The sequence below is a fragment of the Martes martes genome, assembly GCF_963455335.1.
Source record: "Martes martes genome assembly, chromosome: 5".
NCBI lineage: Eukaryota > Metazoa > Chordata > Mammalia > Carnivora > Mustelidae > Martes > Martes martes.
The window spans coordinates 16,627,394-16,651,314 of record NC_137892.1 but is presented as its reverse complement, the minus strand read 5'-3'; the positions used below and the strand labels follow the sequence as shown (position 1 = coordinate 16,651,314).

At 35.0% G+C, this 23,921-nt stretch overlaps 1 protein-coding gene across 1 annotated transcript; it reads right to left on the bottom strand.

Moving 5' to 3' along the window:
* Positions 1–716: 716 nt before the first annotated feature.
* LOC308342840 (olfactory receptor 2T1) lies at positions 717–1,682 on the bottom strand (the record flags this gene model as incomplete). The annotated part of the gene is made up of 1 exon (XM_080803496.1): positions 717–1,682. The coding sequence occupies one exon, from the start codon at positions 1,680–1,682 to the stop codon at positions 717–719; it is 966 nt and encodes a 321-aa protein (XP_080659622.1).
* Between the last annotated feature and the right edge of the window lie 22,239 nt (positions 1,683–23,921).

The following is a 23,921-nucleotide window of genomic DNA, read 5'->3' as shown; positions in this document are numbered from 1 at the left end:
ATTTGGTAAACGTTTAAGTATATGATACCCTCACGTTGTCTTTTCTGGAAAATATTCTTTGTTTTCATCCATTAATTTTAACTTACCTGAAAAATAACTTTCACTTATGTGTTACAAACAGAAGGTAAATACTACATTGCTACTTAAAGTAAAACACACTTAATTATTGCGGGGATCACAATGACTATTTAAGAAAACTATTCTGACTCTTCTGACAAACTGACAAATTGGAACATATAGGTAGCTACACAACTGTCTTCCTAAAGGGCTGGGTCAGGTATCAGTCTTCAAAATAGAGAAGATAATATTTTTATTATTTTTAGATGGTACATATACTTATACAGCAGTATCATATATACCAAAAGTGTCATCTTCCCTTTTGCACTCCTCAGCATAGTTCATGCCATTTAAAATTGCATGCAATTTATGTTGTTTCCAAAAGGTGAAACTGAAGAATAAGAAATTTTATTTTCAATTCCTGAAAAACACTGGATATTTATTTTGAGTACATGTGAACAGGATTAAAATAAAAGGAAGATACAAGAAAGAAGACGGGATGAAAAAAATGAAGTTCAAGAGGATGCATTTTTATATTGATCCTTTTCCCTTTTTTCCTGCACAATTGAGCCTACTTTCCAGTTTAATCCTTCATTGAGAACATGGTCACAGTGTCCACAAAGGCTCCAATTTACTATTGATATGAGAAGAAGCCACTATCAAAACATTTCTCCTGACACTCTTTGTGTACCCTTGAATCTGTCTAGTGCCCTCTTCAGAGCTCCAGTCACATCCTTGTTCCTCAGGCTGTAGATGAGCGGATTTAACATTGGTGTGAGGATTGTGTAGAACACAGAAAAGACTTTGTCCTGGGCTGGCCTGTGGTAAGAGTGTGGAAGCATGTAGGTGTACATGGCAGCCCCATAGAACAAGGTCACCACTGTCATATGAGATGAGCAGGTGGTGATTGCCTTCTTCCTCCCCTCCACTGAACTCATGTGGTGGACTGTGGTTAAGATTCGGGCATAAGAAGCAATCACCACAGAGAAAGGAATCAGGAGCATCAGAACACAGCACACATACATTACTGTCTCATAGAGGGCCGTGTCTGCACATGCCAAACGCAGGACTGCAGGTGCCTCACAAAAGAAATGGTTAATTTCCCGGGAGTTGCAGAAAGGAAAGCTCATGGTGATGGGAGTTAGAAGGAAGCCATCCAAAGAGCCCCCAAACCAGGAACCTGCTATGATCATCCAACAGACCTGGCGACTCATAAGGACAGGATAGCGAAGGGGTTTGCAAATGGCCACATAGCGGTCATAGGCCATGAGGCCCAACAGGAAGAACTCAGCTCCCACAAGGGTGAGGTAGAGGAAATGCTGAGCTGTGCATCCCATAAAGGAGATGGTTCTTTGACCAAGCAGGTAATCAACCAACACTTTGGGGACAATGGTGGAGATGTACATCATGTCAATGAAGGACAGGTGACTAAGCAGGAAGTACATGGGAGTGTGAAGTCGTGAATCAGTGTGGATTAAGAAGATCATGACTCCATTTGCCATCAGTGCAGTGAAAAAGATGATAGAGATAATAGCAAAAAGAAGGCCTGAGATGTCCTTCCTGTTGAACAGTCCCATGAAGGTGAAGTCTGAAGAGGAGGTGTTGTGCACTTCCATTGATCCCATGACAGTGCTGCTGTGACCTAGAATCTTTTGAATAAAATGACATTATTTTAAGAGAATTAACATAACAGCATATGAGCTGACTCTTAGACAATAAACTTCTGAAAGTTGGAGGACAACGTTTAAAAATATTTTCTTACAACTTTGGTAAAGATATCTAGCAACTAATATATTCTAGATGTTATTTTTAAATAAAATTGATAACCTTGAATTAATAGTTCTTTAAATACATTGGAAAAGATTATGTCAACAGATGTTATTTTACTATAGTGACACATATAACAACACATAAGGGTGTAAACCATATTATTCAGTTAAACATAACCTGGTGTGTGTGTGTGTGTGTGTGTGTGTGTGTGTGTGTGTGCACATATTGCCTTATATATGTTTAAATTGGTATCCTTATTAAATGAATCTTTATTATAATCAACATTATCACCAACTTAAAAATATCTCATTACTGACTACGAGTAGTTTTTCTCTGCCATTAGGTACAAATGAGTGATCTGCTGTATGGGTTGTAAGAATTAAGAGTATCCTCTTGGTTTCAGTTCATCTGTGTTGCAGATGAGATTGTATGGAAGAAAATAAAGTGAAAAATGGAAACCATTCTTGCAAACTCAGAAAAAAGAGGCAAGCTACTCTTGTAGAGTGACTTTTGTTTATTTTTAAGAAAGAAATTTAATTTTAAGATGATGAAGAATTGGCATCAGGATTATGTATAAGCAGCAGCATTAGTCAGGTATTAGCATTTAGCATTAGCAATTAGGATTCAGAGTAAATAGCACAGAAACATATATGGTAAGATATAAACAATCTATTATTTTTGGAAATTGAATTTTTTATAGTGATTAGTAATTAAGAAAAACTGATAGTTTTATGTGAATTCAGGTGATGGTACATCTATGTTGTGAAATATCTACAACAAAGTTTTTTAAAGTTAAGGATGATTTTTCATGTCCTTTAACATTAAATATGTCAAGGCAAGATATATTTTACCAATATGTTTTTGAGGTTAAGTGACTAAACTAAACAATGTTCCTATAAATATTCTAAAAATATGAACATTTGAGTCAACTTCTCAGAAAACAAAAAGCTATTAAGAATAATTGTGAAGGGGCATCTCAGTGGCACAGTCGGTTAAGCATCTGCCTTCAGGTCATGATCCCAGGGTCCTGGGATTGAGTCCCATATCTTCTCCCTCTGCCATCCCCTTCTTCTGCTTGTTCTCTCTCTCTCCCTCTCTCTCTCTGGCAATAAATAAAACCTAAAAAAATGATAATTTTGAAGAGTTTACTTTGTGCTAAGTGCTTCATATCTATTGACTTGCTGAGCTTCACAATAAACCTTTCTCACTGATGGCAGAATTATGAGTGATGTTCTAAAGGTCACATATGCTGTTAATGGCAGAGATTTTTTGGACCAAGCAGTGTTCAAATCACTATGTTCTCACCTACATTCTAAAAAACATTACATTACTTGTCAAATGAAATGCGCCAACAATGTGAATCTGTTAAATTTTAACTATATGTATTCATTAATGTGTTAATAAAAATGTCATAACTCGGGGCCCCTGGGTGGCTCAGTGGGTTAAACCTCTGCCTTCAACTCAGGTCATGATCCCAGGGTCCTGGGATCAAGTCCCACATCGGGCTCTCTGCTCAGCAGGGGGCCTGCTTCTGCCTCTGCCTGCCACTCTGCCCACTTGTGATCTCTCTCTGGCAGATAAATAAATAAAATTTAAAAAAAGAAAAAAAATGTCATAACTCAAAATATATATACATATATATACACATATATATACACACACACATATATATACACACACATATATATGTGTATATATATACATGTAATTTCATCATTTCACATATATATACACACACATATATACACGTATATATATGCACATATATGTATATATACGTGTATATATACATATAATTGCATCATTTCACATATGTATATACGCACACACGTAACACATATGTTACATGCATGTATATACATATTTGCGCATACACACATGTTACATATATGTGCATATACATATATGTATATATGCATATAATTTCATTTCATATATGTACACACACATATGTTACATATGTTACATATGTGTGTATACATATATGAAATGATGAAATTATATGTATATATACACGTATATATGTGTGTGTATGTGTGTGTGTGTGTATATATATATATATATATGAAATGATGAAATTATATGGGAGAAAATAAATATGTGGAATTTAAGAAACAAAACAGATAAACATTAAGGGAAGGGAAGAAAAAATAAAAATAAGATGAAAATTGAGAGGGAGGCAAACCATAAGAGACTCTTAACTCTAGGAAACAAACTGAAGTTTGCTGGAAAGGAGTGAGGAGGTAGGGGATAATTGGGTGGTGACATTAAGGAAGGCACATAATGTATTGAGAGCCGGGTGTTATTTTCAACTGATGAATCACTAAAGTCTACCTCTGAAGCTAAAACAACAAAACAACAATAAAAAGAGCAACAACAACAAAGGTCTACTTGTTCAAAGGACAAGTCCCATTTGGTTAAATTTACCATCTGCTATCTTACTATGAGGAAGGATAATGAGAAGGATCTGTATTTGTTGAAAAAAAATATATATATATTCATATATATTGTATTACATACAATATAAGTATACAATAATTGTACAATACAATTGTGTATATATATATGTGTGTTATATACATATATAATATATTATATATATTCATATTATATATATATAGTTGAATTTCTGTTGAGCAGAGATTGTATTGCTTTGTTATGGTTAGCACAAATAAAAATGATCAGAAAATATCAGAAAAAGTTATTATGTAACTTTATATAGGTATTTGCTTCTGAAATGATGTAGTAGACATATAGTAAAGCAAAATTTAAAATCAGATGAAGTGAGTTCTTTCCCTGACATTAATGAATTCTGTTGCTTTGGCTTCTCCTCCCAAACTCTGAGCCTCAGTTTCCATTTATATTAAATTTAGATAATATAATATGCAGGTTTACTCTATGGATCAAATGAGAAATTCTTAGGTGAATATATTTTATAAAATGCAAAGAAAAATGCCAATGTTTTACTCATATATGTTAGTTCAAAACTATTGGTAAGTATGTAAGAATCTCCAATTTATTATTTAAGCAATCTGTATATTGAACTATAATGCATTAATTTGAATTGTAAAATACTCCTAAACTTCAATTCAATGGACTCTGGTAACCCTGGAAAAACTACTTCAGCTGTTAAATTCTATACTTTTTCTCTAATTTTCTCTTCAATTATAGGAAATGACCTTTAGCATAAATTCTCAGAAATATATGCATCACTTTTAAGCCTGAAGATAATCCAAGTATCTATGAGAAGAATATATATGCTTGGACTGGAAGTTATAAGAACACAAAAAACTTATCGGATAAAATTTGCATGACTTTATTGGATGAAATTATCTTCAAAATTTACTTAAATTACTATTTTTTACACTATATCACAAATTGAAAGAAAAGCAATGCATTTATTCTATCATGACATTTACAAATAAATATTCTCTCTTATTTTGTAAGTGGTACATATTTAGTTGAGTACATATATTTGAAGTTACTTCTCCCACCTAACTGAAGTCAGGATATGATTCATGCTCAGGCCTGGGATGATCATTGGAGCATTTTTGAATCAAGTTACAATAGAATCTCTAAGTTCTAAGTTGCAGCATTTTCCTGATTCTATATAGCCACTGTGAACTTCCTGCCAAATGAGAGAGCATACTCTATGTTTTGTTTTTTGTTTTTGTTTTTTCCAGTGGAACGGCACCATTGCTAGGAAGCTCTGTGCTCACTTGGATTAAAAATTGCCCCATGGAACCTCCTTTTTGCCCTCTAGATCTGCTCAGAAGCAGCTTCTTCCTTTTTTAACTTTAAGCCTTTCATAATGTGAATATGGTTAGGCTTTCTTCATGCTTCTCTGTGCCAAGTTATGTTTCCTTGTTCTTGTATACATTCATGAAGACCTTGCCAAAATGCTCAGGTTCCAGGTAATAACTTGAGATGATCTTTGGCAATGTCCATGTCAAAATGCAATATCTCAATTTCAACAATTACTTCAGGTGAAGTTTATTCAGTACAGAATACTCTAGAAATATTATTTTTTTCTGTTCTTATATAGATACATCACACTTTTGGCACATTCTGTACACATTTAAATTCTTCTGGTTAAATCCTTACATAAGAATCTCTCAAGCCAGGGCAATTCATAGTTGTGCAGTTTTGAAACTAAATACAAAACTTTACATTTATCCCTAAATCTTCTCTGTACTCCTAAATTTGGCATAGTATCTCAAAAAGTTGTAATCATTAATAATAAAATCAAATTGAAGTAAGAATCATAGACAATGAAATGTCAATGTAATTAGACAATTTCACAAATTGTTTATTGTTTTTTAGAACATCACTTGAAGGAGTGACTTAGAAGCACATTCCTTTGTCAAACATATACCCCTCCTGCCCGAACCCCTGAAGAGATCACATACCTGGATAACCACATCTACAGAGACCGACTGTTTCTGATTGAAGTTCATTTTATGGTATGATTGGCATAAAAGAAAAACAAACAAACAAACAAAAAACAATAAGAAAACTTGCAAACCTCTTCCAGAGTGGAATTGAAGAATATAGGCACCAGTACAACCTTTAAAGGCATTTATGGAAAAATGATATGTAAAACATTTGCATCCTGACAGCAAGGCAAGAGCTCTTGGCTTGAAGTCGGAGGGCCTATGGGAGTCTGTCTATGTGTTTTTAAGGCAAGCACCTCCACTTCCCAAACTTCAGTGTCCTTTTCTGTAACAAGAGATCAAGGATACAAAGGAAATCATGCCAGTGGTGGTGGTAGTGGAGAACCCCAGCAGGGAAATAGGAAGCCTTTTTTTCATTGGTGCCCTACAAACTAAGACTAAATGCAAGTTTTTCATTTAGCCTCTCTGTGCATTCCAAGTAATATTGTCCGTATCCCATCTAATTCACAAGGCCATTTCCCCCCTAAATCTTTAGAAAAAGAAAAAAAGAGAGCAGGAAATATTTTGCTAAGATCATATACACACAGACATAAAAAGGTATTTTATAGAAAAGAAGATTCTTTGCACTATTCTATTCAATAGCACCATGACGATTGGATATTTGCAACGTATACTCTGGGTAATTTCCCAGAATAAACAGACAGTCCACTTCTCAATGTAGCTGGGTGGAGAACATTGAGCAGTCATTACCTCACTAAGCTTGCACATGAGATTTGAAGCCCATGAGTTTTAGACAACCCTGCCTCTGTTTCCTTAGGTTTAACTTGCATAACTTTTATTTACATCATATAAAGAGAGTTGATTCATTCAGAACCCTAGGAAATACTGAGGAAGCTCATTAATTTCCTTATTCTTCAAATATTTAAAGTCTCCTTTGAAGAGCTAGGCTAAGTGCTCATCAGGATTTAATTTGTCATCTGTGCTTTTCTTGAAAATTTCAACAGACCTGGGTTTTCATTAAGGTAATAGGAATAAACAGAGTTGCTCTAGATGATCTAAAAGCTTAGATCATTCACTGAATTGCTTAAATTTGATCATGAATTTTGCATTGTCTAGAAAAACTTCAAACTATTAAATCCAATAATTTGCTTTACAGAAACTTTCAGAATGATTTATTCATTTGCCCAATATCATGTTTAGCCTCATCACCCCACATTCTTCAATACTTTTCTCAGCCATGCAATCTGAATGCTATGTATTAAAAACAGCTTGCTAGACACATTTCTTGGTATGCATAAATTAGGAAAGTAAGGCACATCATCAATATAAAGAAAATCACCCTATGTCTAATTTTATTTATTTTATTAAGATTTTATTTATTTGCTTGACAGAGATCACAAGTAAGCAGACAGGCAGAGAGAGGGAGAAGCAGGCTCCCTGCTGAGCAGAGAGCCTGATGTTGGGCTTGATCCCAGGACCCTGGGATCATGACCTGAGCTGAAAGCAGAGGCTTAACCCTTTGAGCCACCAAGGCGCCCCACCCTATGCCTAATTTTATACTAAACTTAGGTCCAACTAAAGAAAGATCATCTTGTCACTTACTCAGAGTGGAATCCTCTCCAGATAGCCATTCAGAGTAGGGTGCATTGTTCAAAGGTAGAGATGGTCATATAAAATTTAGTAAATAACAACAACAGCAATAATAACAACAATAACAACAACAACAAAACAACAACAACAACTCACCAGGAAACTATAACACTTTCTATAACTAAGAAAGGAATGAGGAATGAACAAAGACTTTCTAGAAAATGAAGGTGATCTGTTACTGGAAGATAAATAAATGATAAAGATTAGTAGATTTAATTTATCCTCTAGTTTATGTTGACAAAGAAAAACACAAGGTTATTTTTAGTCAGGGGTACCTACAATGGGAAAACTTTCAAGATCTGTCCAATCTGTATGTCTAGGTGTCCTCTGCATGAAAGTCTAGCACACACAGGTTTTGAATTTGGATTTATGAACTTGAATTTCCTGAACTATAGACTAGAATTATCCCTAGCAACTGAAGTTGGAATTAGCACAAAGAAAGATCTGCAATTTAAGAGCTCTTTTGCAATATAACTCTACAGAAGAAAGTATCATTAAAAGAATGTCATCCTAAAATCCCTGAAATATTTTGCATTGCCAGGAAAAATCATACAAATTTCCAGCCTTCTACAAAAGTATGTTAATTCTTGCTTCCTATCTTTACAAGAAAATACCCAGAAACCAAAGAAAGACAATTGTGAAAGAGTAAGAAGGCAGGAAGAAAGCTGCAGACAATTAAAGAATGCTGAATCCTCTCTGGGTGTTCTGTGTTTGGATTCCTGGGTGCCAAGGGGAAGGCCCAGGGTGAGAAGAAGCAGGGGCTTAAATAGTTTTGTGAGAAGGCAATGAAATGAAGTGCTCTTGGAAAGAACAGGTCTCTTCCCTATGGATTGCAGCAGATATTAATGAGACAGATATGTCACAGTTAATTAGAAGTGTTTCACGGGGTAGAGGAGAGTGAGCCCTAGAGTCATAGGGGCTTTGAGAAAAGTGTTTCAATCACTGGACTCACAAAAGCAAATCCCTGATTTTCTTAGCATTTCATCAGAAATTTCCTCCAGCAGGTTTTCTTCCTACAGAAATGTGGGGGACTAATGTGAAAAGACATAAAAAAGATGAAAAATAACCCAATTCATGTTATTTATTTTAGCATTTTATTGGCTGTCTAATAATAATTATTATATTTGTGTATAAAGGCAATGCATACACAGAAAAATAAGAAAATGTTTAAAAATTTAAAAGATTCCCCCCCAAAATGTACAAGCTTTCTTAATATCCCAAAATAATTGCCAAAAACATATACAGGTCATCCTTACAAAATTTCATTTCCAACATGTGTATGCATACATACATAAATAAAATATATACATACAACATTTACATACCAACACATATATATGCAAGGGTATGTGTATGTATCTCATATAATTTGAAAATTTGTATTATTCATAAACTACATTGTATGAAGTGTCTCTGACGTGAAATATTCTTCCAAAGGTAGAATTCAGTGTTCACAGGTTATTCTACACTATGGCTATTCTCCCTTATATTTAACCTATGCTTCGTTTTTTATACATATATTGCTTTAATTGTGGCACTGATAAATTGTGTAATGGTAAATATCCTTATACTTAACTTTGAGTGTAGATTTTTGAATGGTTTTTTTTCACATTTTCTTCATTCAGAATTATTTAGTCAATTTGTGTAAATATATTTAAAGTTTTCTTATTGTGTTGTTAGTCGTCACAAAATACATCATTAGTTTTTTTTAATTTTATTTTTTTCAGTGGCCCAAGATTCATTGTTTATGCACCACACCCAGTGCCCCATGCAATACATGCCCTCCTTAATACCCACCACCAGGCTCACCCATTCCCTCACTCTCCTCCCCTCCAAAAGCCAGTTTGTTTCACAGAGTCCACAGTCTCTCCTGCTTTGTCTCCCCCTCGAATTCCCCCCAAATCACTTTTCCTTTCCTTCTCTTAATATCCTCCATGTTATTTCTTATGCTCCACAAGTAAGTGAAACCATATGGTAATTGACTCTCTCTGCTTGACTTATTTCACTTAGCATAATCTCCTCCAGTTTGGTCCATGTTGATACAAATATTGGGTATTCATCCTTTCTGATGTAGGCATTCCATTCCATTGTATATATGGACCATATCTTCTTTATCCATTCATCTCTTGAAGGGCATCTTGACTCTTTCCACAGTTTGGTGACTGTGGCCATTGCTGCTATGAACATTGGGGTATAGATGGCCCTTCTTTTCACTACATCTGTATCTTTGGGGCAAATACCCAGTAGTGCAATTGCAGGGTCATAGGGAAGCTCTATTTTTAATTTCTTAAGGAATCTCCACACTGTTTTCCAAAGTGGCTGCAACAACTTGCATTCCCACCAACAGGGTAAGAGGGTTTCCCTTTCTCCACATATTCTCCAACACTTGTTGTTTCCTGCCCTGTTAATTTTGACCATTCTAACTGGTGTAAGGTGGTATCTCAGTGTTGTTTTGATTTAAAACTCCCTGATGGCTAATGATGATGAATATATTTTCATGTGTCCATTAGCCATTTGTATGTCTTCATTGGAGAAGTATTTGTTCATGCTTTCTGCCCATTTTTTGACATGATTATCTGTTTTCACAGGTGTTGAGTTTGAGGAGTTCTTATAGATCTTGGGTATCAGCCCTTTGTCCATAGTGTCATTTGTGAATATCTTCTCCCATTCCGTGGGCTTCCTCTTTGTTTTGTTGACTGTTTACTTTGCTGTGCAGAAGATTTGGATCTTGATAAAGTCCCAACAGTTCATTTTTGCTTTTTTTTCCCCTTTGTGTTTGGAGACATGTCTTGAAAGAAGTTTCTGTGGCCAATGTTGAAGAGCTTACTGCCTATGTTCTCCTCTAGGATTTTGATAGAGTCATGCCTCACATTGAGGTCTTTTATCCTTTTCAAATTTATCTTTGTGTGGTGTAAGAAAATGGTCAAGTCACATCATTAGCTTTTTATTTCATTTTTAAGTCGCATTTTGCAACGTTATCAATTTACTTTCCTATTGGTTAATAGTTCCTCTTTTCCTGTCATCCTCACAATGGTCTCTTAAGAGAAGTAAGTAGGCCCACACGGGTTTACATTTCTGGTAATAATGGCCTAAGATGACTGAATTTAATTATTATTTTAAAAAACTTAGGATGGCACTTCTTGAATGTATTAATGTTAATTATTTTAAAAATTATCTGCCAATATTATTTTTATTTATTAGAAATGTTATTTTTAATTTTTATTTAACCTTCTCTTTACATATTTAAGTATGAATATGTGTCTGCCAATATGTTTCAAATACTGTTTACATTTTCTTGTTTTCTTTTCTATTTTTGGTTATTGTTCATGGCTTTTTTGTTAAACAAGAATTTTTTTAAGTTATGAAGTAAAAATCATCAACATTACTTCCGTAGTTTCTTTTACTAATTCTATGATTAGAAAATGCCTAAATAGCTTAAACTTGAGAAATTTTTTTTTAACTTTTATTAGTTATCATTTGTCTGTGTGTGTGTGTGTGTGTGTGTGTATTTATACTTAACTCTTTGAAGTCTGGAATTTGGGGATATGATTATGAAGCAGAGATTTACTGTATTCTCTCTGAAAAACTATATTTATCCTAAAATCAATTTTTGAAAAACTATTCCTTTAAATGATGAGTTTCCGCATCAATTCTTTTATATACTAAATTTTTACATTTTTCAGGGACTAACTCTTCTAACTCTTCAAACTGTACCTCACCATTTCAATTATTTTAAGGTGTTATTTGTTTTCTGCAACACATGTATTAAATATAATGGTCTTTTTCTTCCTTGTCCAAACAATTTTATAAATATTTGTCCATTTATTTAAAAAAAGGAAAACAACTCTAGAACGTCGCTGTAATGTTTCAAAACAACAATAACAAAAACCTTTTATAGTTCTTACTGGGATAGCACTAGACTTAGCATTCATTCGAAAAGTATTGACATTTTAGCAAAGTGACTCCTATCAACTAGGAGTATACTAGACTCTGCTTTAGTTAGGTATTCAGTTACCTTCCTTTGTGAAGAGTTATAATTTGTATGTGGTATGTGGATATTTGTGTGTTTGTGTGTGTGTGCTTTGTATATTATTGCATATTTTACATTATATTAATTTATGTATATTTCTAATTAAATTCACTCATAACTAGTTAATTTGTGATTGTCTTTGTAATTTTTTATATTTGCCAATATTCATTTCTGGGAAAGTGGGGGACTCCTGGTTTTTAAATATTAATACATATTTTTAAGATTTATTTATTTATTCTGAGAGAAAGCAAGAGTGTGTGAAGGTGAGGCAGTAACAGAGGGAGAAAGATAATCTTAATCATAGTCTCCATGGGGGATGAAGCTCAACATGGGACTCCATCTAACAACAGTGAAATCCTGACCTGAGCTGACACCAAGAGTTGGACGCTTAGCTGACTGTGCCACCCAGGAGTCCCAAATATTAATGTGTTTTTAATCTTGCTCTCCTACATACATCTAATTGGTAAATAGTTTTGCAGAGGGTCACATTGTGTTTACTTTGCATTGTCATCAAATGCAAAAAATAAAGATTTAATTTTCTTTATTCTAAAACATATTTATTTATTTTTTTTAATTAAATTTTTTATTTATTTTCAGCGTAACAGTATTCATTGTTTTTTCACCACACCCAGTGCTCCATGCAATCTGTGCCCCCCCTGATACCCACCACCTGGTTCCCCCAACCTCCCACCCCCCACCCCTTAAAAACCCTCAGGTTGTTTTTCAGAGTCTGTAGTCTCTCATGGTTCACCTCCCCTTCCCATTTCCCTCAACTCCCTTCTCCTCTCCATCTACCCTTGTCCTCTATATTATTTGTTATCCTCCACAAATAAGTGAAACCATATGATACTTGACTCTCTCTGTTTGACTTATTTCACTCAGCATAATCTCTTCCAGTCCTGTCCATGTTGCTACAAAAGTTGGGTATTCATCCTTTCTGATGGAGGCATAATACTCCATAGTGTATATGGACCACATCTTCCTTATCCATTCATCCGTTGAAGAGCATCTTGGTTCTTTCCACAGTTTGGCGACCGTGGCCATTGCTGCTATAAACATTGGGGTACAGATGGCCCTTCTTTTCACTCCATCTGTATCTTTGGGGTAAATACCCAGCAGTGCAATTGCAGGGTCATAGGGAAGATAAAACATATTTATTTTTTATCTAAATTATATTGTTTAGAATTTCCAAATCCATGTCAATCAATTAACATGGTGAAAATGGCTTTCTTGTATTTGTGTATGTATGTATGCATGTATGTATTTTCAAAGATGTGTGTGTGTGTGTGTGTGTGTGTGTGTGTGTGTGTTTGTATGTGTGTGTGAAAAAGAGAGAGAGGGAGGTACAGGGAGAGGGAGAGGGAGAGAGAGAATCCTAAGCAGTCTCCATGCTCAGTACAGAGTCTGCTGCAAGACTTGATCTCACGACCTGGGATCATGACCTGACCCAAAATCAACAGTTGCACACAACCAACTGAATGACTCAGGTGCCCCTTCTTGTCTTTATTTTTAATTTAATAATAATGGGTATATTACCTTATCATTATACCTGGATATTTTCTTAGTTTAAGGTAAATATAGCATGTCATGGTAAGGAATTATACTTCCACATTTTTTGGGGGGTAATCCTCCAAAATTTTTCTATAACAATGATTGCAGATTTAACCTCTTGGCAACCATCCTTTTTTTAAAGTTTTTATTCAAATTCCACTTAGTATGGTATATTATTAGGTTCAGGTGTACTATATAGTTATTTGACACCTCCATACATTGTTCTATGACCATACAAGTGCTCTTCTTAATCCCAATCACCAACTTAACCCACATACCCACCCACCTCTGCTCTGGTAACCATGAGTTTGACCTCTATAGTTAAGAGTTTGTTTCTTGGTTTGCCTGTCTCCTTCTCTCTCCCCACTTTGTTCTTTTGTTTTGTTTCTTAAATTCCAAATAGCACTGAGATTATATAGTATTTTTATTTCTCTAACTGACTTATTTCACTTAATATAATACCCTCTAACTCTATACACATTTTTGCAAATGGCAAGATTTCATTTTCTTGAAGGCTGAGTAATGTCATTGTATGTATATCCATCACATCTTTACACATTCATCAGTTAATGGATACTTGGGCTATGTCCATAGTTTGGCTATTGTATATGTGTATCCTTTTGAATTAGTATTTTTGTATTTGGGGGGTAAATAACTAGTAATATGATTGCTGGATCATCGGGTAGTTCTATTTTAAACTTCTTGAGAAAACTCCATACAGTTTTCCTATTGGCATTCCTGCCAAAAGAGCAAGAAGGTTCTCCTTTCTCCACATCCTCTCCAGCACCTGCTGCTTTTGTGTTCTTGATTTTAGCTATTCTGACCAATATGAGGTGATATCTGGTTATAGTTCTTATTTGCATTTCCTTGATGATGAGTGATGCTGAACATCTTTTTATGTGTCTGTTGGTCAACTGGATGTCCTCTTTGGAAAAAAAGCCTATTCATGTCTTCTGCCTACATTTAATTGGATTATTCATTTTTTGGTTGTTGAGTTTTATAATACTTTATATATTTTGGATACTAACCCTTTATCAGACATGTCACTTGCAAATATCATCTTCCATGCATAAGTTGCCTTTCAGTTTTGTTGATTGTTTCCTTTTCTGTGCAGAAGTTTGTTTGTTTGTTTTTCAATGAAATCCTAATAGCTTATTTTTGTTTTCGTTTCCTTTGCCTCAGGAGACATAACTAGAAAGTTACTAAGACTGTTGTCAAAGAGGTTAGTCTATGCTCTCCTCTAGGAGTTTTATGGTTTCAGGTCTCACATTTACGTTTTTAATTCAGTTTTATTTATTTTTGTGTATGGTGTAAGAAAGTGGTCCAGGTCCACTCTTCTGCATGTTGCTCTCCAGTTTTCCCAATACCATTTGTTGACAAGATGGTCTTTTCCCCATTAGTTAGTCTTTCCTGCTTTGTTGCAGATTAATTGACCATATAATTTGGGTTCATCTTTGTTTTCTGTTTTGTTCCATTGATCTATTTCTCTGTTTTTGTGCCAGAACTGTACTGTCTTGAGGATCACAGCTTTGTAACATAACGTTAAGTCTGGAATTGTGATGCCTCCAGCTTTGCTTTGCTTTTTCAGTATTGCTTTGACTACTGGGGGTTTTTGTGGTTCCATACAAATTTTAGGATCCTTTGTTCTGGCTCAGTGAAAATGCTGATGGTATTGTGATAAATATTGCATTAAATATGTAGGTTGTTTTGGGTAGTATAGACACTTTATCAATATATGTTTTTCCAATTCATGACTGTGAAATGTCTTTCCATTTTTTGTGTGTGATCATCAATTTATTTCATCAGTATTCTATAGTTTTCAGAGAACAAGACTTTTACCTGTTTGGTTAGGTTTATTTCTAGGTATCTGGCAGTTTTGGTGCAATTGTAAATTGTATTTATTCCTTAATTTATTTTTATGCAGCTTCATTATTGGTGTAAGGAAATGTAACATATTTTTATATGTTTGTCTTGTATCCTGAAACTTTATTAGTTCTAGGATTTATGGTGGCATATTTTGGGTTTCCTATATAGAATATAATGTTATCTGCAAATACTGAAAGTTTTACTTCTTCCTTGTCTTGGCAACCATTTTTTTTTTTTTTACAAATTCTCGGTGTGTGTGTGGTGTGGTGTGTGTGTGTGTGTGTGTGTGTGTGTGTGTACATGCGTGTATCCATGCATGCATGCATTTGTGCTCCTTTATCTCATAGAACACATTGCATTTTTTTCCAACTATTGTTGGGTTTGCTCATCAGCAAAAATAGGTCTGTAGATAAAGACACCTGAAGAAAGAGATCTGAATATTATAATAATGCTGCTGTTGGTGGCAGATTGTGTAACCCAATACAGCTTGCTATAACTCTGCTTCCTTACCTCTGTGATGATCAATGTGAAGAAGATCAGTAATCACATACACAGAGCACTTGTAATTGCCACCTAAACAGTGGGATTTATCCATCCTGGTTAATGAGATTGCATCATGCTTCTTTCAAAACTTAACTCTGGCCTTTGTTCTTGACAAGATCCTCAACACAGAAATCTAGGAAGCCACTGGAAGTCATTGAAATTGGCACATGTCATAAAATTATTGCTCAGTCATTGACAATATTTCCTCTAGAATTACTTACTCCCTTGAATTTTCGTCCTGTATGAAGGATTCCTCACATTTCCTTTGGGCATCATTTACAGAGTGCTTGTCAGGCCCTTGGGCAGATCTTGGAAGACCACTGGCTCCTTTGTCATACCATAGTCCTCAGTCAGTTCACCCTCACTTGTTCCCATGGATGATCCTGTGCTTCTTAAAGAGACCACTTAATGTCACTAATCACCACATCTGCTATATGTACATACATATATTTAGCAAAAACGTGTTCATGGCATTCTAAATATCAGAAAAGAAACCAAATTTTAAAAGTGGAAGGGTGGGGGAGCCAGGTGGTGGGTATTAGGGAGGGCACAGATTGCATGGAGCACTGGGTGTGGTGAAAAAACAATGAATACTGTTACGCTGAAAATAAATAAAAAATTTAATTAAAAAAAAAAAGTTGGTCATGTTTTTCCTCTAGTTGCTGCAAGGGCCTGCACACTACTCATTGTTGTCAAGGTAATTTCTTTCTGAAGGAATCAACAATTATATCTGCACGAATATTGCTCTTTTCGTTTATGGAGAAACTGAAGCTGAAGCAGTAAAGTCATCTAAGTGACAGAGTGAATGACTGGCAGAGCTAAGAGTCAAATTGTTCACTTTTCCAGTCATTACTAATTATGTAATGAACACAAGTTACACCTATAGCTTGTGGGTTTCTACCAGAGAGACCACAAGTTCCTAAGATGTTTTCTATTGGTTCCATAACTGATGTTCAACCTTATTTTTCCGAACCTGTGGCTGGATGGCTCACAAGTGGAGGAATGACTTCACATTTCTTTAAAAGTCTTCAAGATTTTCTACCATCTTTGCATATCTATGATTTTCTGAAATACTTAACATTTTTATGTTTTATGTTTGGGATCATAATGAATGACAAAATATTCTCTGAGAAGAAAACCATTTCACTCACTCCGATGAGGGCTTTACCCTGAAGTACTAGCCTTCTTTTGAAAGATTGTTTTTGATTGGGTTATTTGTTTATTGGGTGTTGAGTTTGAGAAGTTACTTATAGATCTTGGATATCAGCCCTTTATCAATAATGTCATTATCAATATCTTCTCCCATCTTGTAGATTGCCTCTTAGTTTTGTTGACTGTTTCCTTTGCTGTGCAGAAGCCTTTTATTTGTTGAAGTCCCAGAAGTTCATTTTTGCTTTTGTTTCCCTTGTCTTTGGAAATAAGTATTGAAACTGTGGCCAATGTCAAAGAGGTTACTGCCTATGTTATCCTCTAGGATTTTGATGGATTCCTGTCTTACATTCAGGTCTTTCATCCATTTTGAGTTTACCATTGTGTTTGGTGTAAGGGAAGATATCCATGAAAAAATGCTCAACATCATTAGCTATCAGGGAAATACAAATCAAAATCACAATGAGATACCACCCTACACCAGTTAAAATAGCAAAAACTAACAAAAAAGGAAACAACAAATTTTGGCAAGGATGTGGAGAAAGGGGAACCCTCTTCCATTGTTGGTGGGAATGTAAATTGTTTCAGCTAGTCTGGAAAACAGTATGGAGGTTGCTCAAGATGTTAAAAATAGAGATAACCTATGACCCAACAATTGCACTACTGGGTATTTACCCCAATGAGAGAGATGTATTGAAAAGAAGGGGCACATGCACCCCAATGCTCATAATGGCAATGTCCACAATATCCAAACTGTGGAAAGAGCCAAGATGCCTTTCAACAAATGAGTGGATAAAGATGTGGTTTGTATATACAACGGACTATTACTCAGCCATCAGAAAAGATGAATTCTCACCATTTGCACTGACACAGATAGAACTAGAAGGGATGATGTTAAATGAAATAATGGAAGCAGAGAAAGACAATTATCACATGGTTTCACTCATATGTGCAGCATAAGCCATAGTACAGAGGACCATAGAAGAAGGGAGGAAAATCTGAAGGGGGAGAAATCAGAGAGGCAGATGAACCATGAGAGACTATGAACCACTGGAAATGAACTGAGGGTTTCAGAGAGGAGGGGGTTGGTGGAGGGGTAACAGGAAGATGGGTATTGAGGAGGGCACATGTTGGGATGAATACTGGGTGTTATACATATAACTAATGAATCATTGAACACTACATCAAAAACTAATGATGTACTATACAGTGGCTAACTGAAATAAAAATTAAATAAATAATAAACAAATACATATATTATTTATTTATTTATTTATTTAAAAATAAAAGATTGTTTTCTCCTAGTGTGGAGAAGAATACAGAACACAGGGAAATGTAGATCATTTATCCTTTACACACAAATTTTGCGTTACCAGTACCTTCTTACATGTTCAGGAGGGGAAAGTATGCCTACTTGGATTATGGAGTTCCAAGGAAATGTGCTGTTGACACGAGTGAAACAAAATAGAATTTGGTCTGTGTTATCCTAATTAACTTTTCTTTTCAAAATATGTTAGCCTTGTTGTTCCCCATCTCCTAAATGCACACAACCAAATCCTACAAATCAGGCTAATTAATTAAATTTTGTCATTTAATGCTCAATCCCACCCTATTTCTACAAAGCTCTACTGTATCTTGGTGGCAGCTTCTAAAGATTTCTTTTTTTAATACGTTATTTATCCGAGAGAGAGAGATAGAGAGAGCACATGCAGAAGCCAGGGAAGGGACAAACGGAGATGGACAAGCAGACTCCCTGCTAAGCAGGGAGTCCAATATGCTGGATCCCAGGACACTGAAATCATGACCTGAGATGAAGGCAGATGCTTAACTGACAGTCACCCAAATTACCCTGATTTCTTGAGTGAAATTCAGTATCAGAGGGTTACATGGTTTGTAAGAAGTTTTTTTTTTTTTAATTAGTAAATTGATATTCTAGTTTTTGTTTTGTTTTGGTTTGGTTTTGGTTTTGGTTTACTGTATTTCCTCAAGTACAGATTCTTTGCCTCTTTGGTTAGGTTTATTCCCAGGTTTACTGAAAGTTTAGCAGATGGTACAGAGAATTGCCATATATTCTTTCTCTTACCCCTATTATGAACAACTTGTATTAGTGAGGTATATTTGTTACAATTGATGAACTAACTTCATATATTACTATTATCTACAGTCTATAGTTTACATTAAGATTCACTCATTTTTTTTCTATGGATTTTGTCAAATGCACAATGTCACATAACTCCCACTACAGCATCATACAGAATAGTTTCACTGCCCTAAAACCCTTTGTGTTCTGCCTATTCATCCTTTCCTCTCCCTTAGCCTCTGGAAGTCATGAATCTTTTTATTGCTTCCATAGATATTCCTTTTCAAGAATCTCATATAACTGGAATCATATAATATGTAGCTTTTTCATACTATCTTCTTTCAATTAGTACTATATGTTGAAAATTCCTTCCTATCTTTTCATGGCTTGATACCTCAATTTTTTTATTGTTGTATATTATTCTATTGTTTAAATGTAGTGTAGTTTATCCATTCATCTAGATATTTTGATTAATCCTAAGTTTTTGATGATTATGAAAAAAGCTGCTATAAACATTCACTTGCAGGTTTTTGTGTAAATTTAAGTTCCCAAATCAGTTGGGTAAATCATGAGAAACACAATTACCAGATTATACAGTAAGACTATTTCTTTAACAAACCACCAGATGATCTCTTCAAGTAGATGTATTAGTTTGCATTCCTATGAGCAATGAATGACAACAGTTCCTGTATCTCACTAGTATTTGGTATTGTCAGTATTTTGAATTGTAGCCATTCTAATAGGTGTGTAATGCTATATAATTGTTATTTTAATAGCTACGTATGCCTATTTGTCCTTTTTCTAATTGTCATAATAAAGTTTATTTTCCATCCTTGTAGCTGGCGTATTAATTTTACCCATTATCAATCCTTTGTACCTTAGCGTATGTAACAAGAGAGTGTGCTTATGTATGTGAAGAATAGAAAATGGAAACTAGGGGAAGTAAAAAAAGAAAAGCATGGATATAATGAGGATGGAAAGCAATTACCTTTGTTAAGAATATCTAAAATAATATTAGAGTTTGTTACATTTTTCATATTTGATCTTTCAAAACTTAAAAAGAAAAAATACATATTAGCTCAAATTTCACAGAAACAGAAATTGGGTGCCACTGACATTAAATGAGACAGAATTTCTTGAAAACAATGGAACTGAACTTTTGATAACACACCTAAAGACTTAATTCATTGAAGTTTGGCTATTTGCTATGATTACACTGTAGCAATACTCCATGCTCAAACCAAGATGGCACCAGAAACTCAGGGTCACAAGACTCCCAGTCAGTTCTCAATGAAGGACTTTCACTAGAAGCTCTCATGGCAACCCATTCAAACCCCTCTCACTCTGGAGAGATTCTTCTTTTCTTTCTGCTCTCTTCTTCCTTAATAAACTTTAAAAAACACTTCAAAAAATAAACACTTCAGAAAAAAGAAAGAAGAAAAGAAAAGAAAAGAAATGAAAAGAAAAGGAAAAAGCAAAACAATGGAGCTGAAATGAATGCCTAGCTTTCAGGATCAGTTCCCTCCTTTTTTGCTTTATTTATTGCTTTTCTTGTACTTAATCATCTTTTAGTTGGAAAGCAACTCCCTATTATTTGACACATGGTACTCCCCAAACAATCTGACAAGATTGAAAGAAATGAAGCATTTCAGAAAGAGAGCCTCAGAAAGGTTAACTCTGGTTTGCAACCAATAATTCTCCTGAACTAAATGGAAGCAGGTCTATATTCTTCATTAACTAGTAACCAGGCATTCCAACATGTATTCTGTCATTGGTTAAGAATTTTGTCTACCATACAAGCTTTTGTAGTGCTTTTATTGAAGGCTTGGCTGTGTTTACCTCACCCACCACAACCAGTGTCTGCCAGCAGTAAAACATCACTGAAACCAGTGAGGACATTTTCAGACCGCTAAGAGCATGAAGTCTAGCATAGCTCCATGCAGAGCTGGTCCAGGGCCCTTGGAATATAGTTCAGGTTCTTACAACTGGACCTATAATTTAGGTTATATACATTCTCCGGATATCAGTTTCCTAAAGAAATTTTACTACGTCATTTCCAAAGAACTTTCCAGCTCCAAATTTCAAATAAAAAACTAGGCCAAGGACTGCACATGTGATAAGAACTAGTGTTGTATGTAAGTGTTGAAATATTCAATTGTATGTTATGTATGTATGAAATATTAAACTGTATGTTAAATAGCAGGAACTTAAATGAAAACAGTATAAAATAAAATTAAAAACAATAAATGAAAAACTAGTTCTTTTCTTCCAATTTTGAAATGTTATCCATGAAATACTGGACTCTGGAAAGAAACTAAGGATTACAAAGGGAAAGGGGATGGGGGTATTAGGTATTTGGGTGATGGGTATTATGGAGGGTGTGTGTTGTGATGAGCACTAGGTGTTATATGCAACCAATGAATCATTGAACATTACATCAAAAACTAATGACGTACTATATCCTGGTAAACTGAACATAATAAAAATATCCCTACTTAAAAAAGAAAGAAAAAAAGAGAAAAGAAAAAAGAAAAGAAACAAAAAGAAAAGTCATCCAATTTAAAATCCTGTACTGCAGAGAAGGAAAAATGTGCTATCTACTATTCCTTTGAAAGAAACAGATTGATAGAAATATCCACACCATAACTGAAATCTAGAAAGAGATTTCAAAAATCTAATAATTTAATGAATTAAATATTGTTAAAATGTTTATGCTGCCCATAGCAATCTACACATGCAATGCAGTCCCTATCAAAAAACGATTGACATTTTTAAAGTTTTTTTATTTTTTAATATGTTATGTTAGTCAACATACAGTATGTCATTAGTTTTTTGATGTAGTGTTCCAAGATTCATTGTTTACATATAACACTCAGTGCTCCATGCAATACATGCCCTCCTTAATACCCATCACTGGGCCAACATATCCCCCATCCTCTCCCCTCTAAAACCCCCAGATTATTTCTCAAAGTTCAGTCTCTCATGGTTCATCTCCCCATCTGATTCTCCCGCTTCATTTTTCCTTTTCTTCTCCTAATATCCTCCATGCTATTCCTTATGTTCCACAAGTAAGAGAAACCAAATGACAATTGACTTTCTCTGCTTGACATTTAACAATTTCAACAGAGCTGGCACAAACACTGCTAAAATTCGTATGGAACCAGAAAAGACCCTGAATCAACAGGGAAATGTTGAAAACAAAAACCAAAGCTAGTGGCATCTGACTTCAAGCTATAATAAAAAGCAGTAATCATCAAGACAACATTGTACTGGGACAAAACAGACACATAGATCAATGGAACAGAATAGATACCCTGGAAATGGATCTTCTATTCTCTGGTCAACTAATATTCCACAAAGCAGGAAAGAACATCCAATGAAAAAAAGACAGTCTTTTCAACAAATTGTGCTGGGAAAATTTGGCAGCCACATGCAGAAAAATGAAACTGGACCACATTCTACATAATTCACAGAAATAGACTCAAAATAGATGAAAGACCTAAATGTGAGACAGGAAACCATCAAAATCCTGAGGAGAACACAGGCAGCAACTTTTTTGACCTCAGCTGCAGCAACTTCTTGCAAGACACATCTCTAAAAGCAAGGGGAGCAAAAGCAAAAATGAATTATTGGGAATTCATAAAAATAAAAATCTTCTGCATGGCAAGGGAAACCATCAAGAAAACTAAAAGGCAACATACTGAATGGGAGATGATATTTGCCAATAATATAGCAGATAAAGGGTTGGTATCCACTATCTATAAAGAACTCAGACTCAACACCCAAAAGACAATGAATCCAGCCAACAAATGGGCAGAAGACATGAACAGACACTTCTCCAAAGAAGACATGCAAATGGCCAAAGACGCAGGATAAAATGCTCCACATCACTGACCATCACAGAAATACAAATGAAAACCACAATGAGATACCACCTTGTACTGGTTACAATGGAAAAAATTAACAGGACAGGGAAAAACAATTGTTGGCAAGGATGTGGAGAAAGGGGACTCTTTACACCGTTGGTGGGAATATTAGCTGGTGCAGCCATTCTGGAAAATGGTATGGCGGTTCCTCAAAAAGTTAAAAATAGAGCTACCTTAGGATGCAGCGATTGTACTACTGGGTATTTACCTCAAAGATACAGATATAGTGATAAGAAAGGGTACCTGCACCCCACTGTTCATAGCAGCAATGTCCACAATAACCAAACTGTAGAAGGAGATGAGATGTCCATTGACAGAAGAATGGATAAAGAAGATGTGGTTTGTATGTACAATGGAATATTACCCAGCCATTATAAAGGTGAATACTTACGATATACATCGACATGGATGGAACTAGAGGAGATTATGTTACATGAAATAAGTCAATCAGAGAAAGACAGTTATCATCATATGATTTCACTCACATGTGAAATATAAGAAATAGTGCAAATGATCATAGAGGGAGGAAGGGAAAACTGAATGGGAAGAAATCATAGAGGAAGACAAACCATGAGAAACTCTGGACTCTGGGTAACAAGCTAAGGGTTGTGGAATGAGGGTGGGTGGGGGGATGCAGTAACTGGGTGACTGGCATTAAGGAGGACACTTAATGTAATGAGCCCTGGGTGTTATTCACAACTGATGAATACTATATACAAAACTAATGATTTACTATCTGTTGGTTAATTAAATTTAAGTTAAAATATTAAATTAAATGAGAAAATCACATTTAAATAATCTTAAATAATCGAAGAAGCTTAAAAGTGATTACTGAATTTATGAATTAATGGAGCACTATTTTCTCTCCCCTTTCTCCGTGCCTCCTGATGTAATAATTATTTACC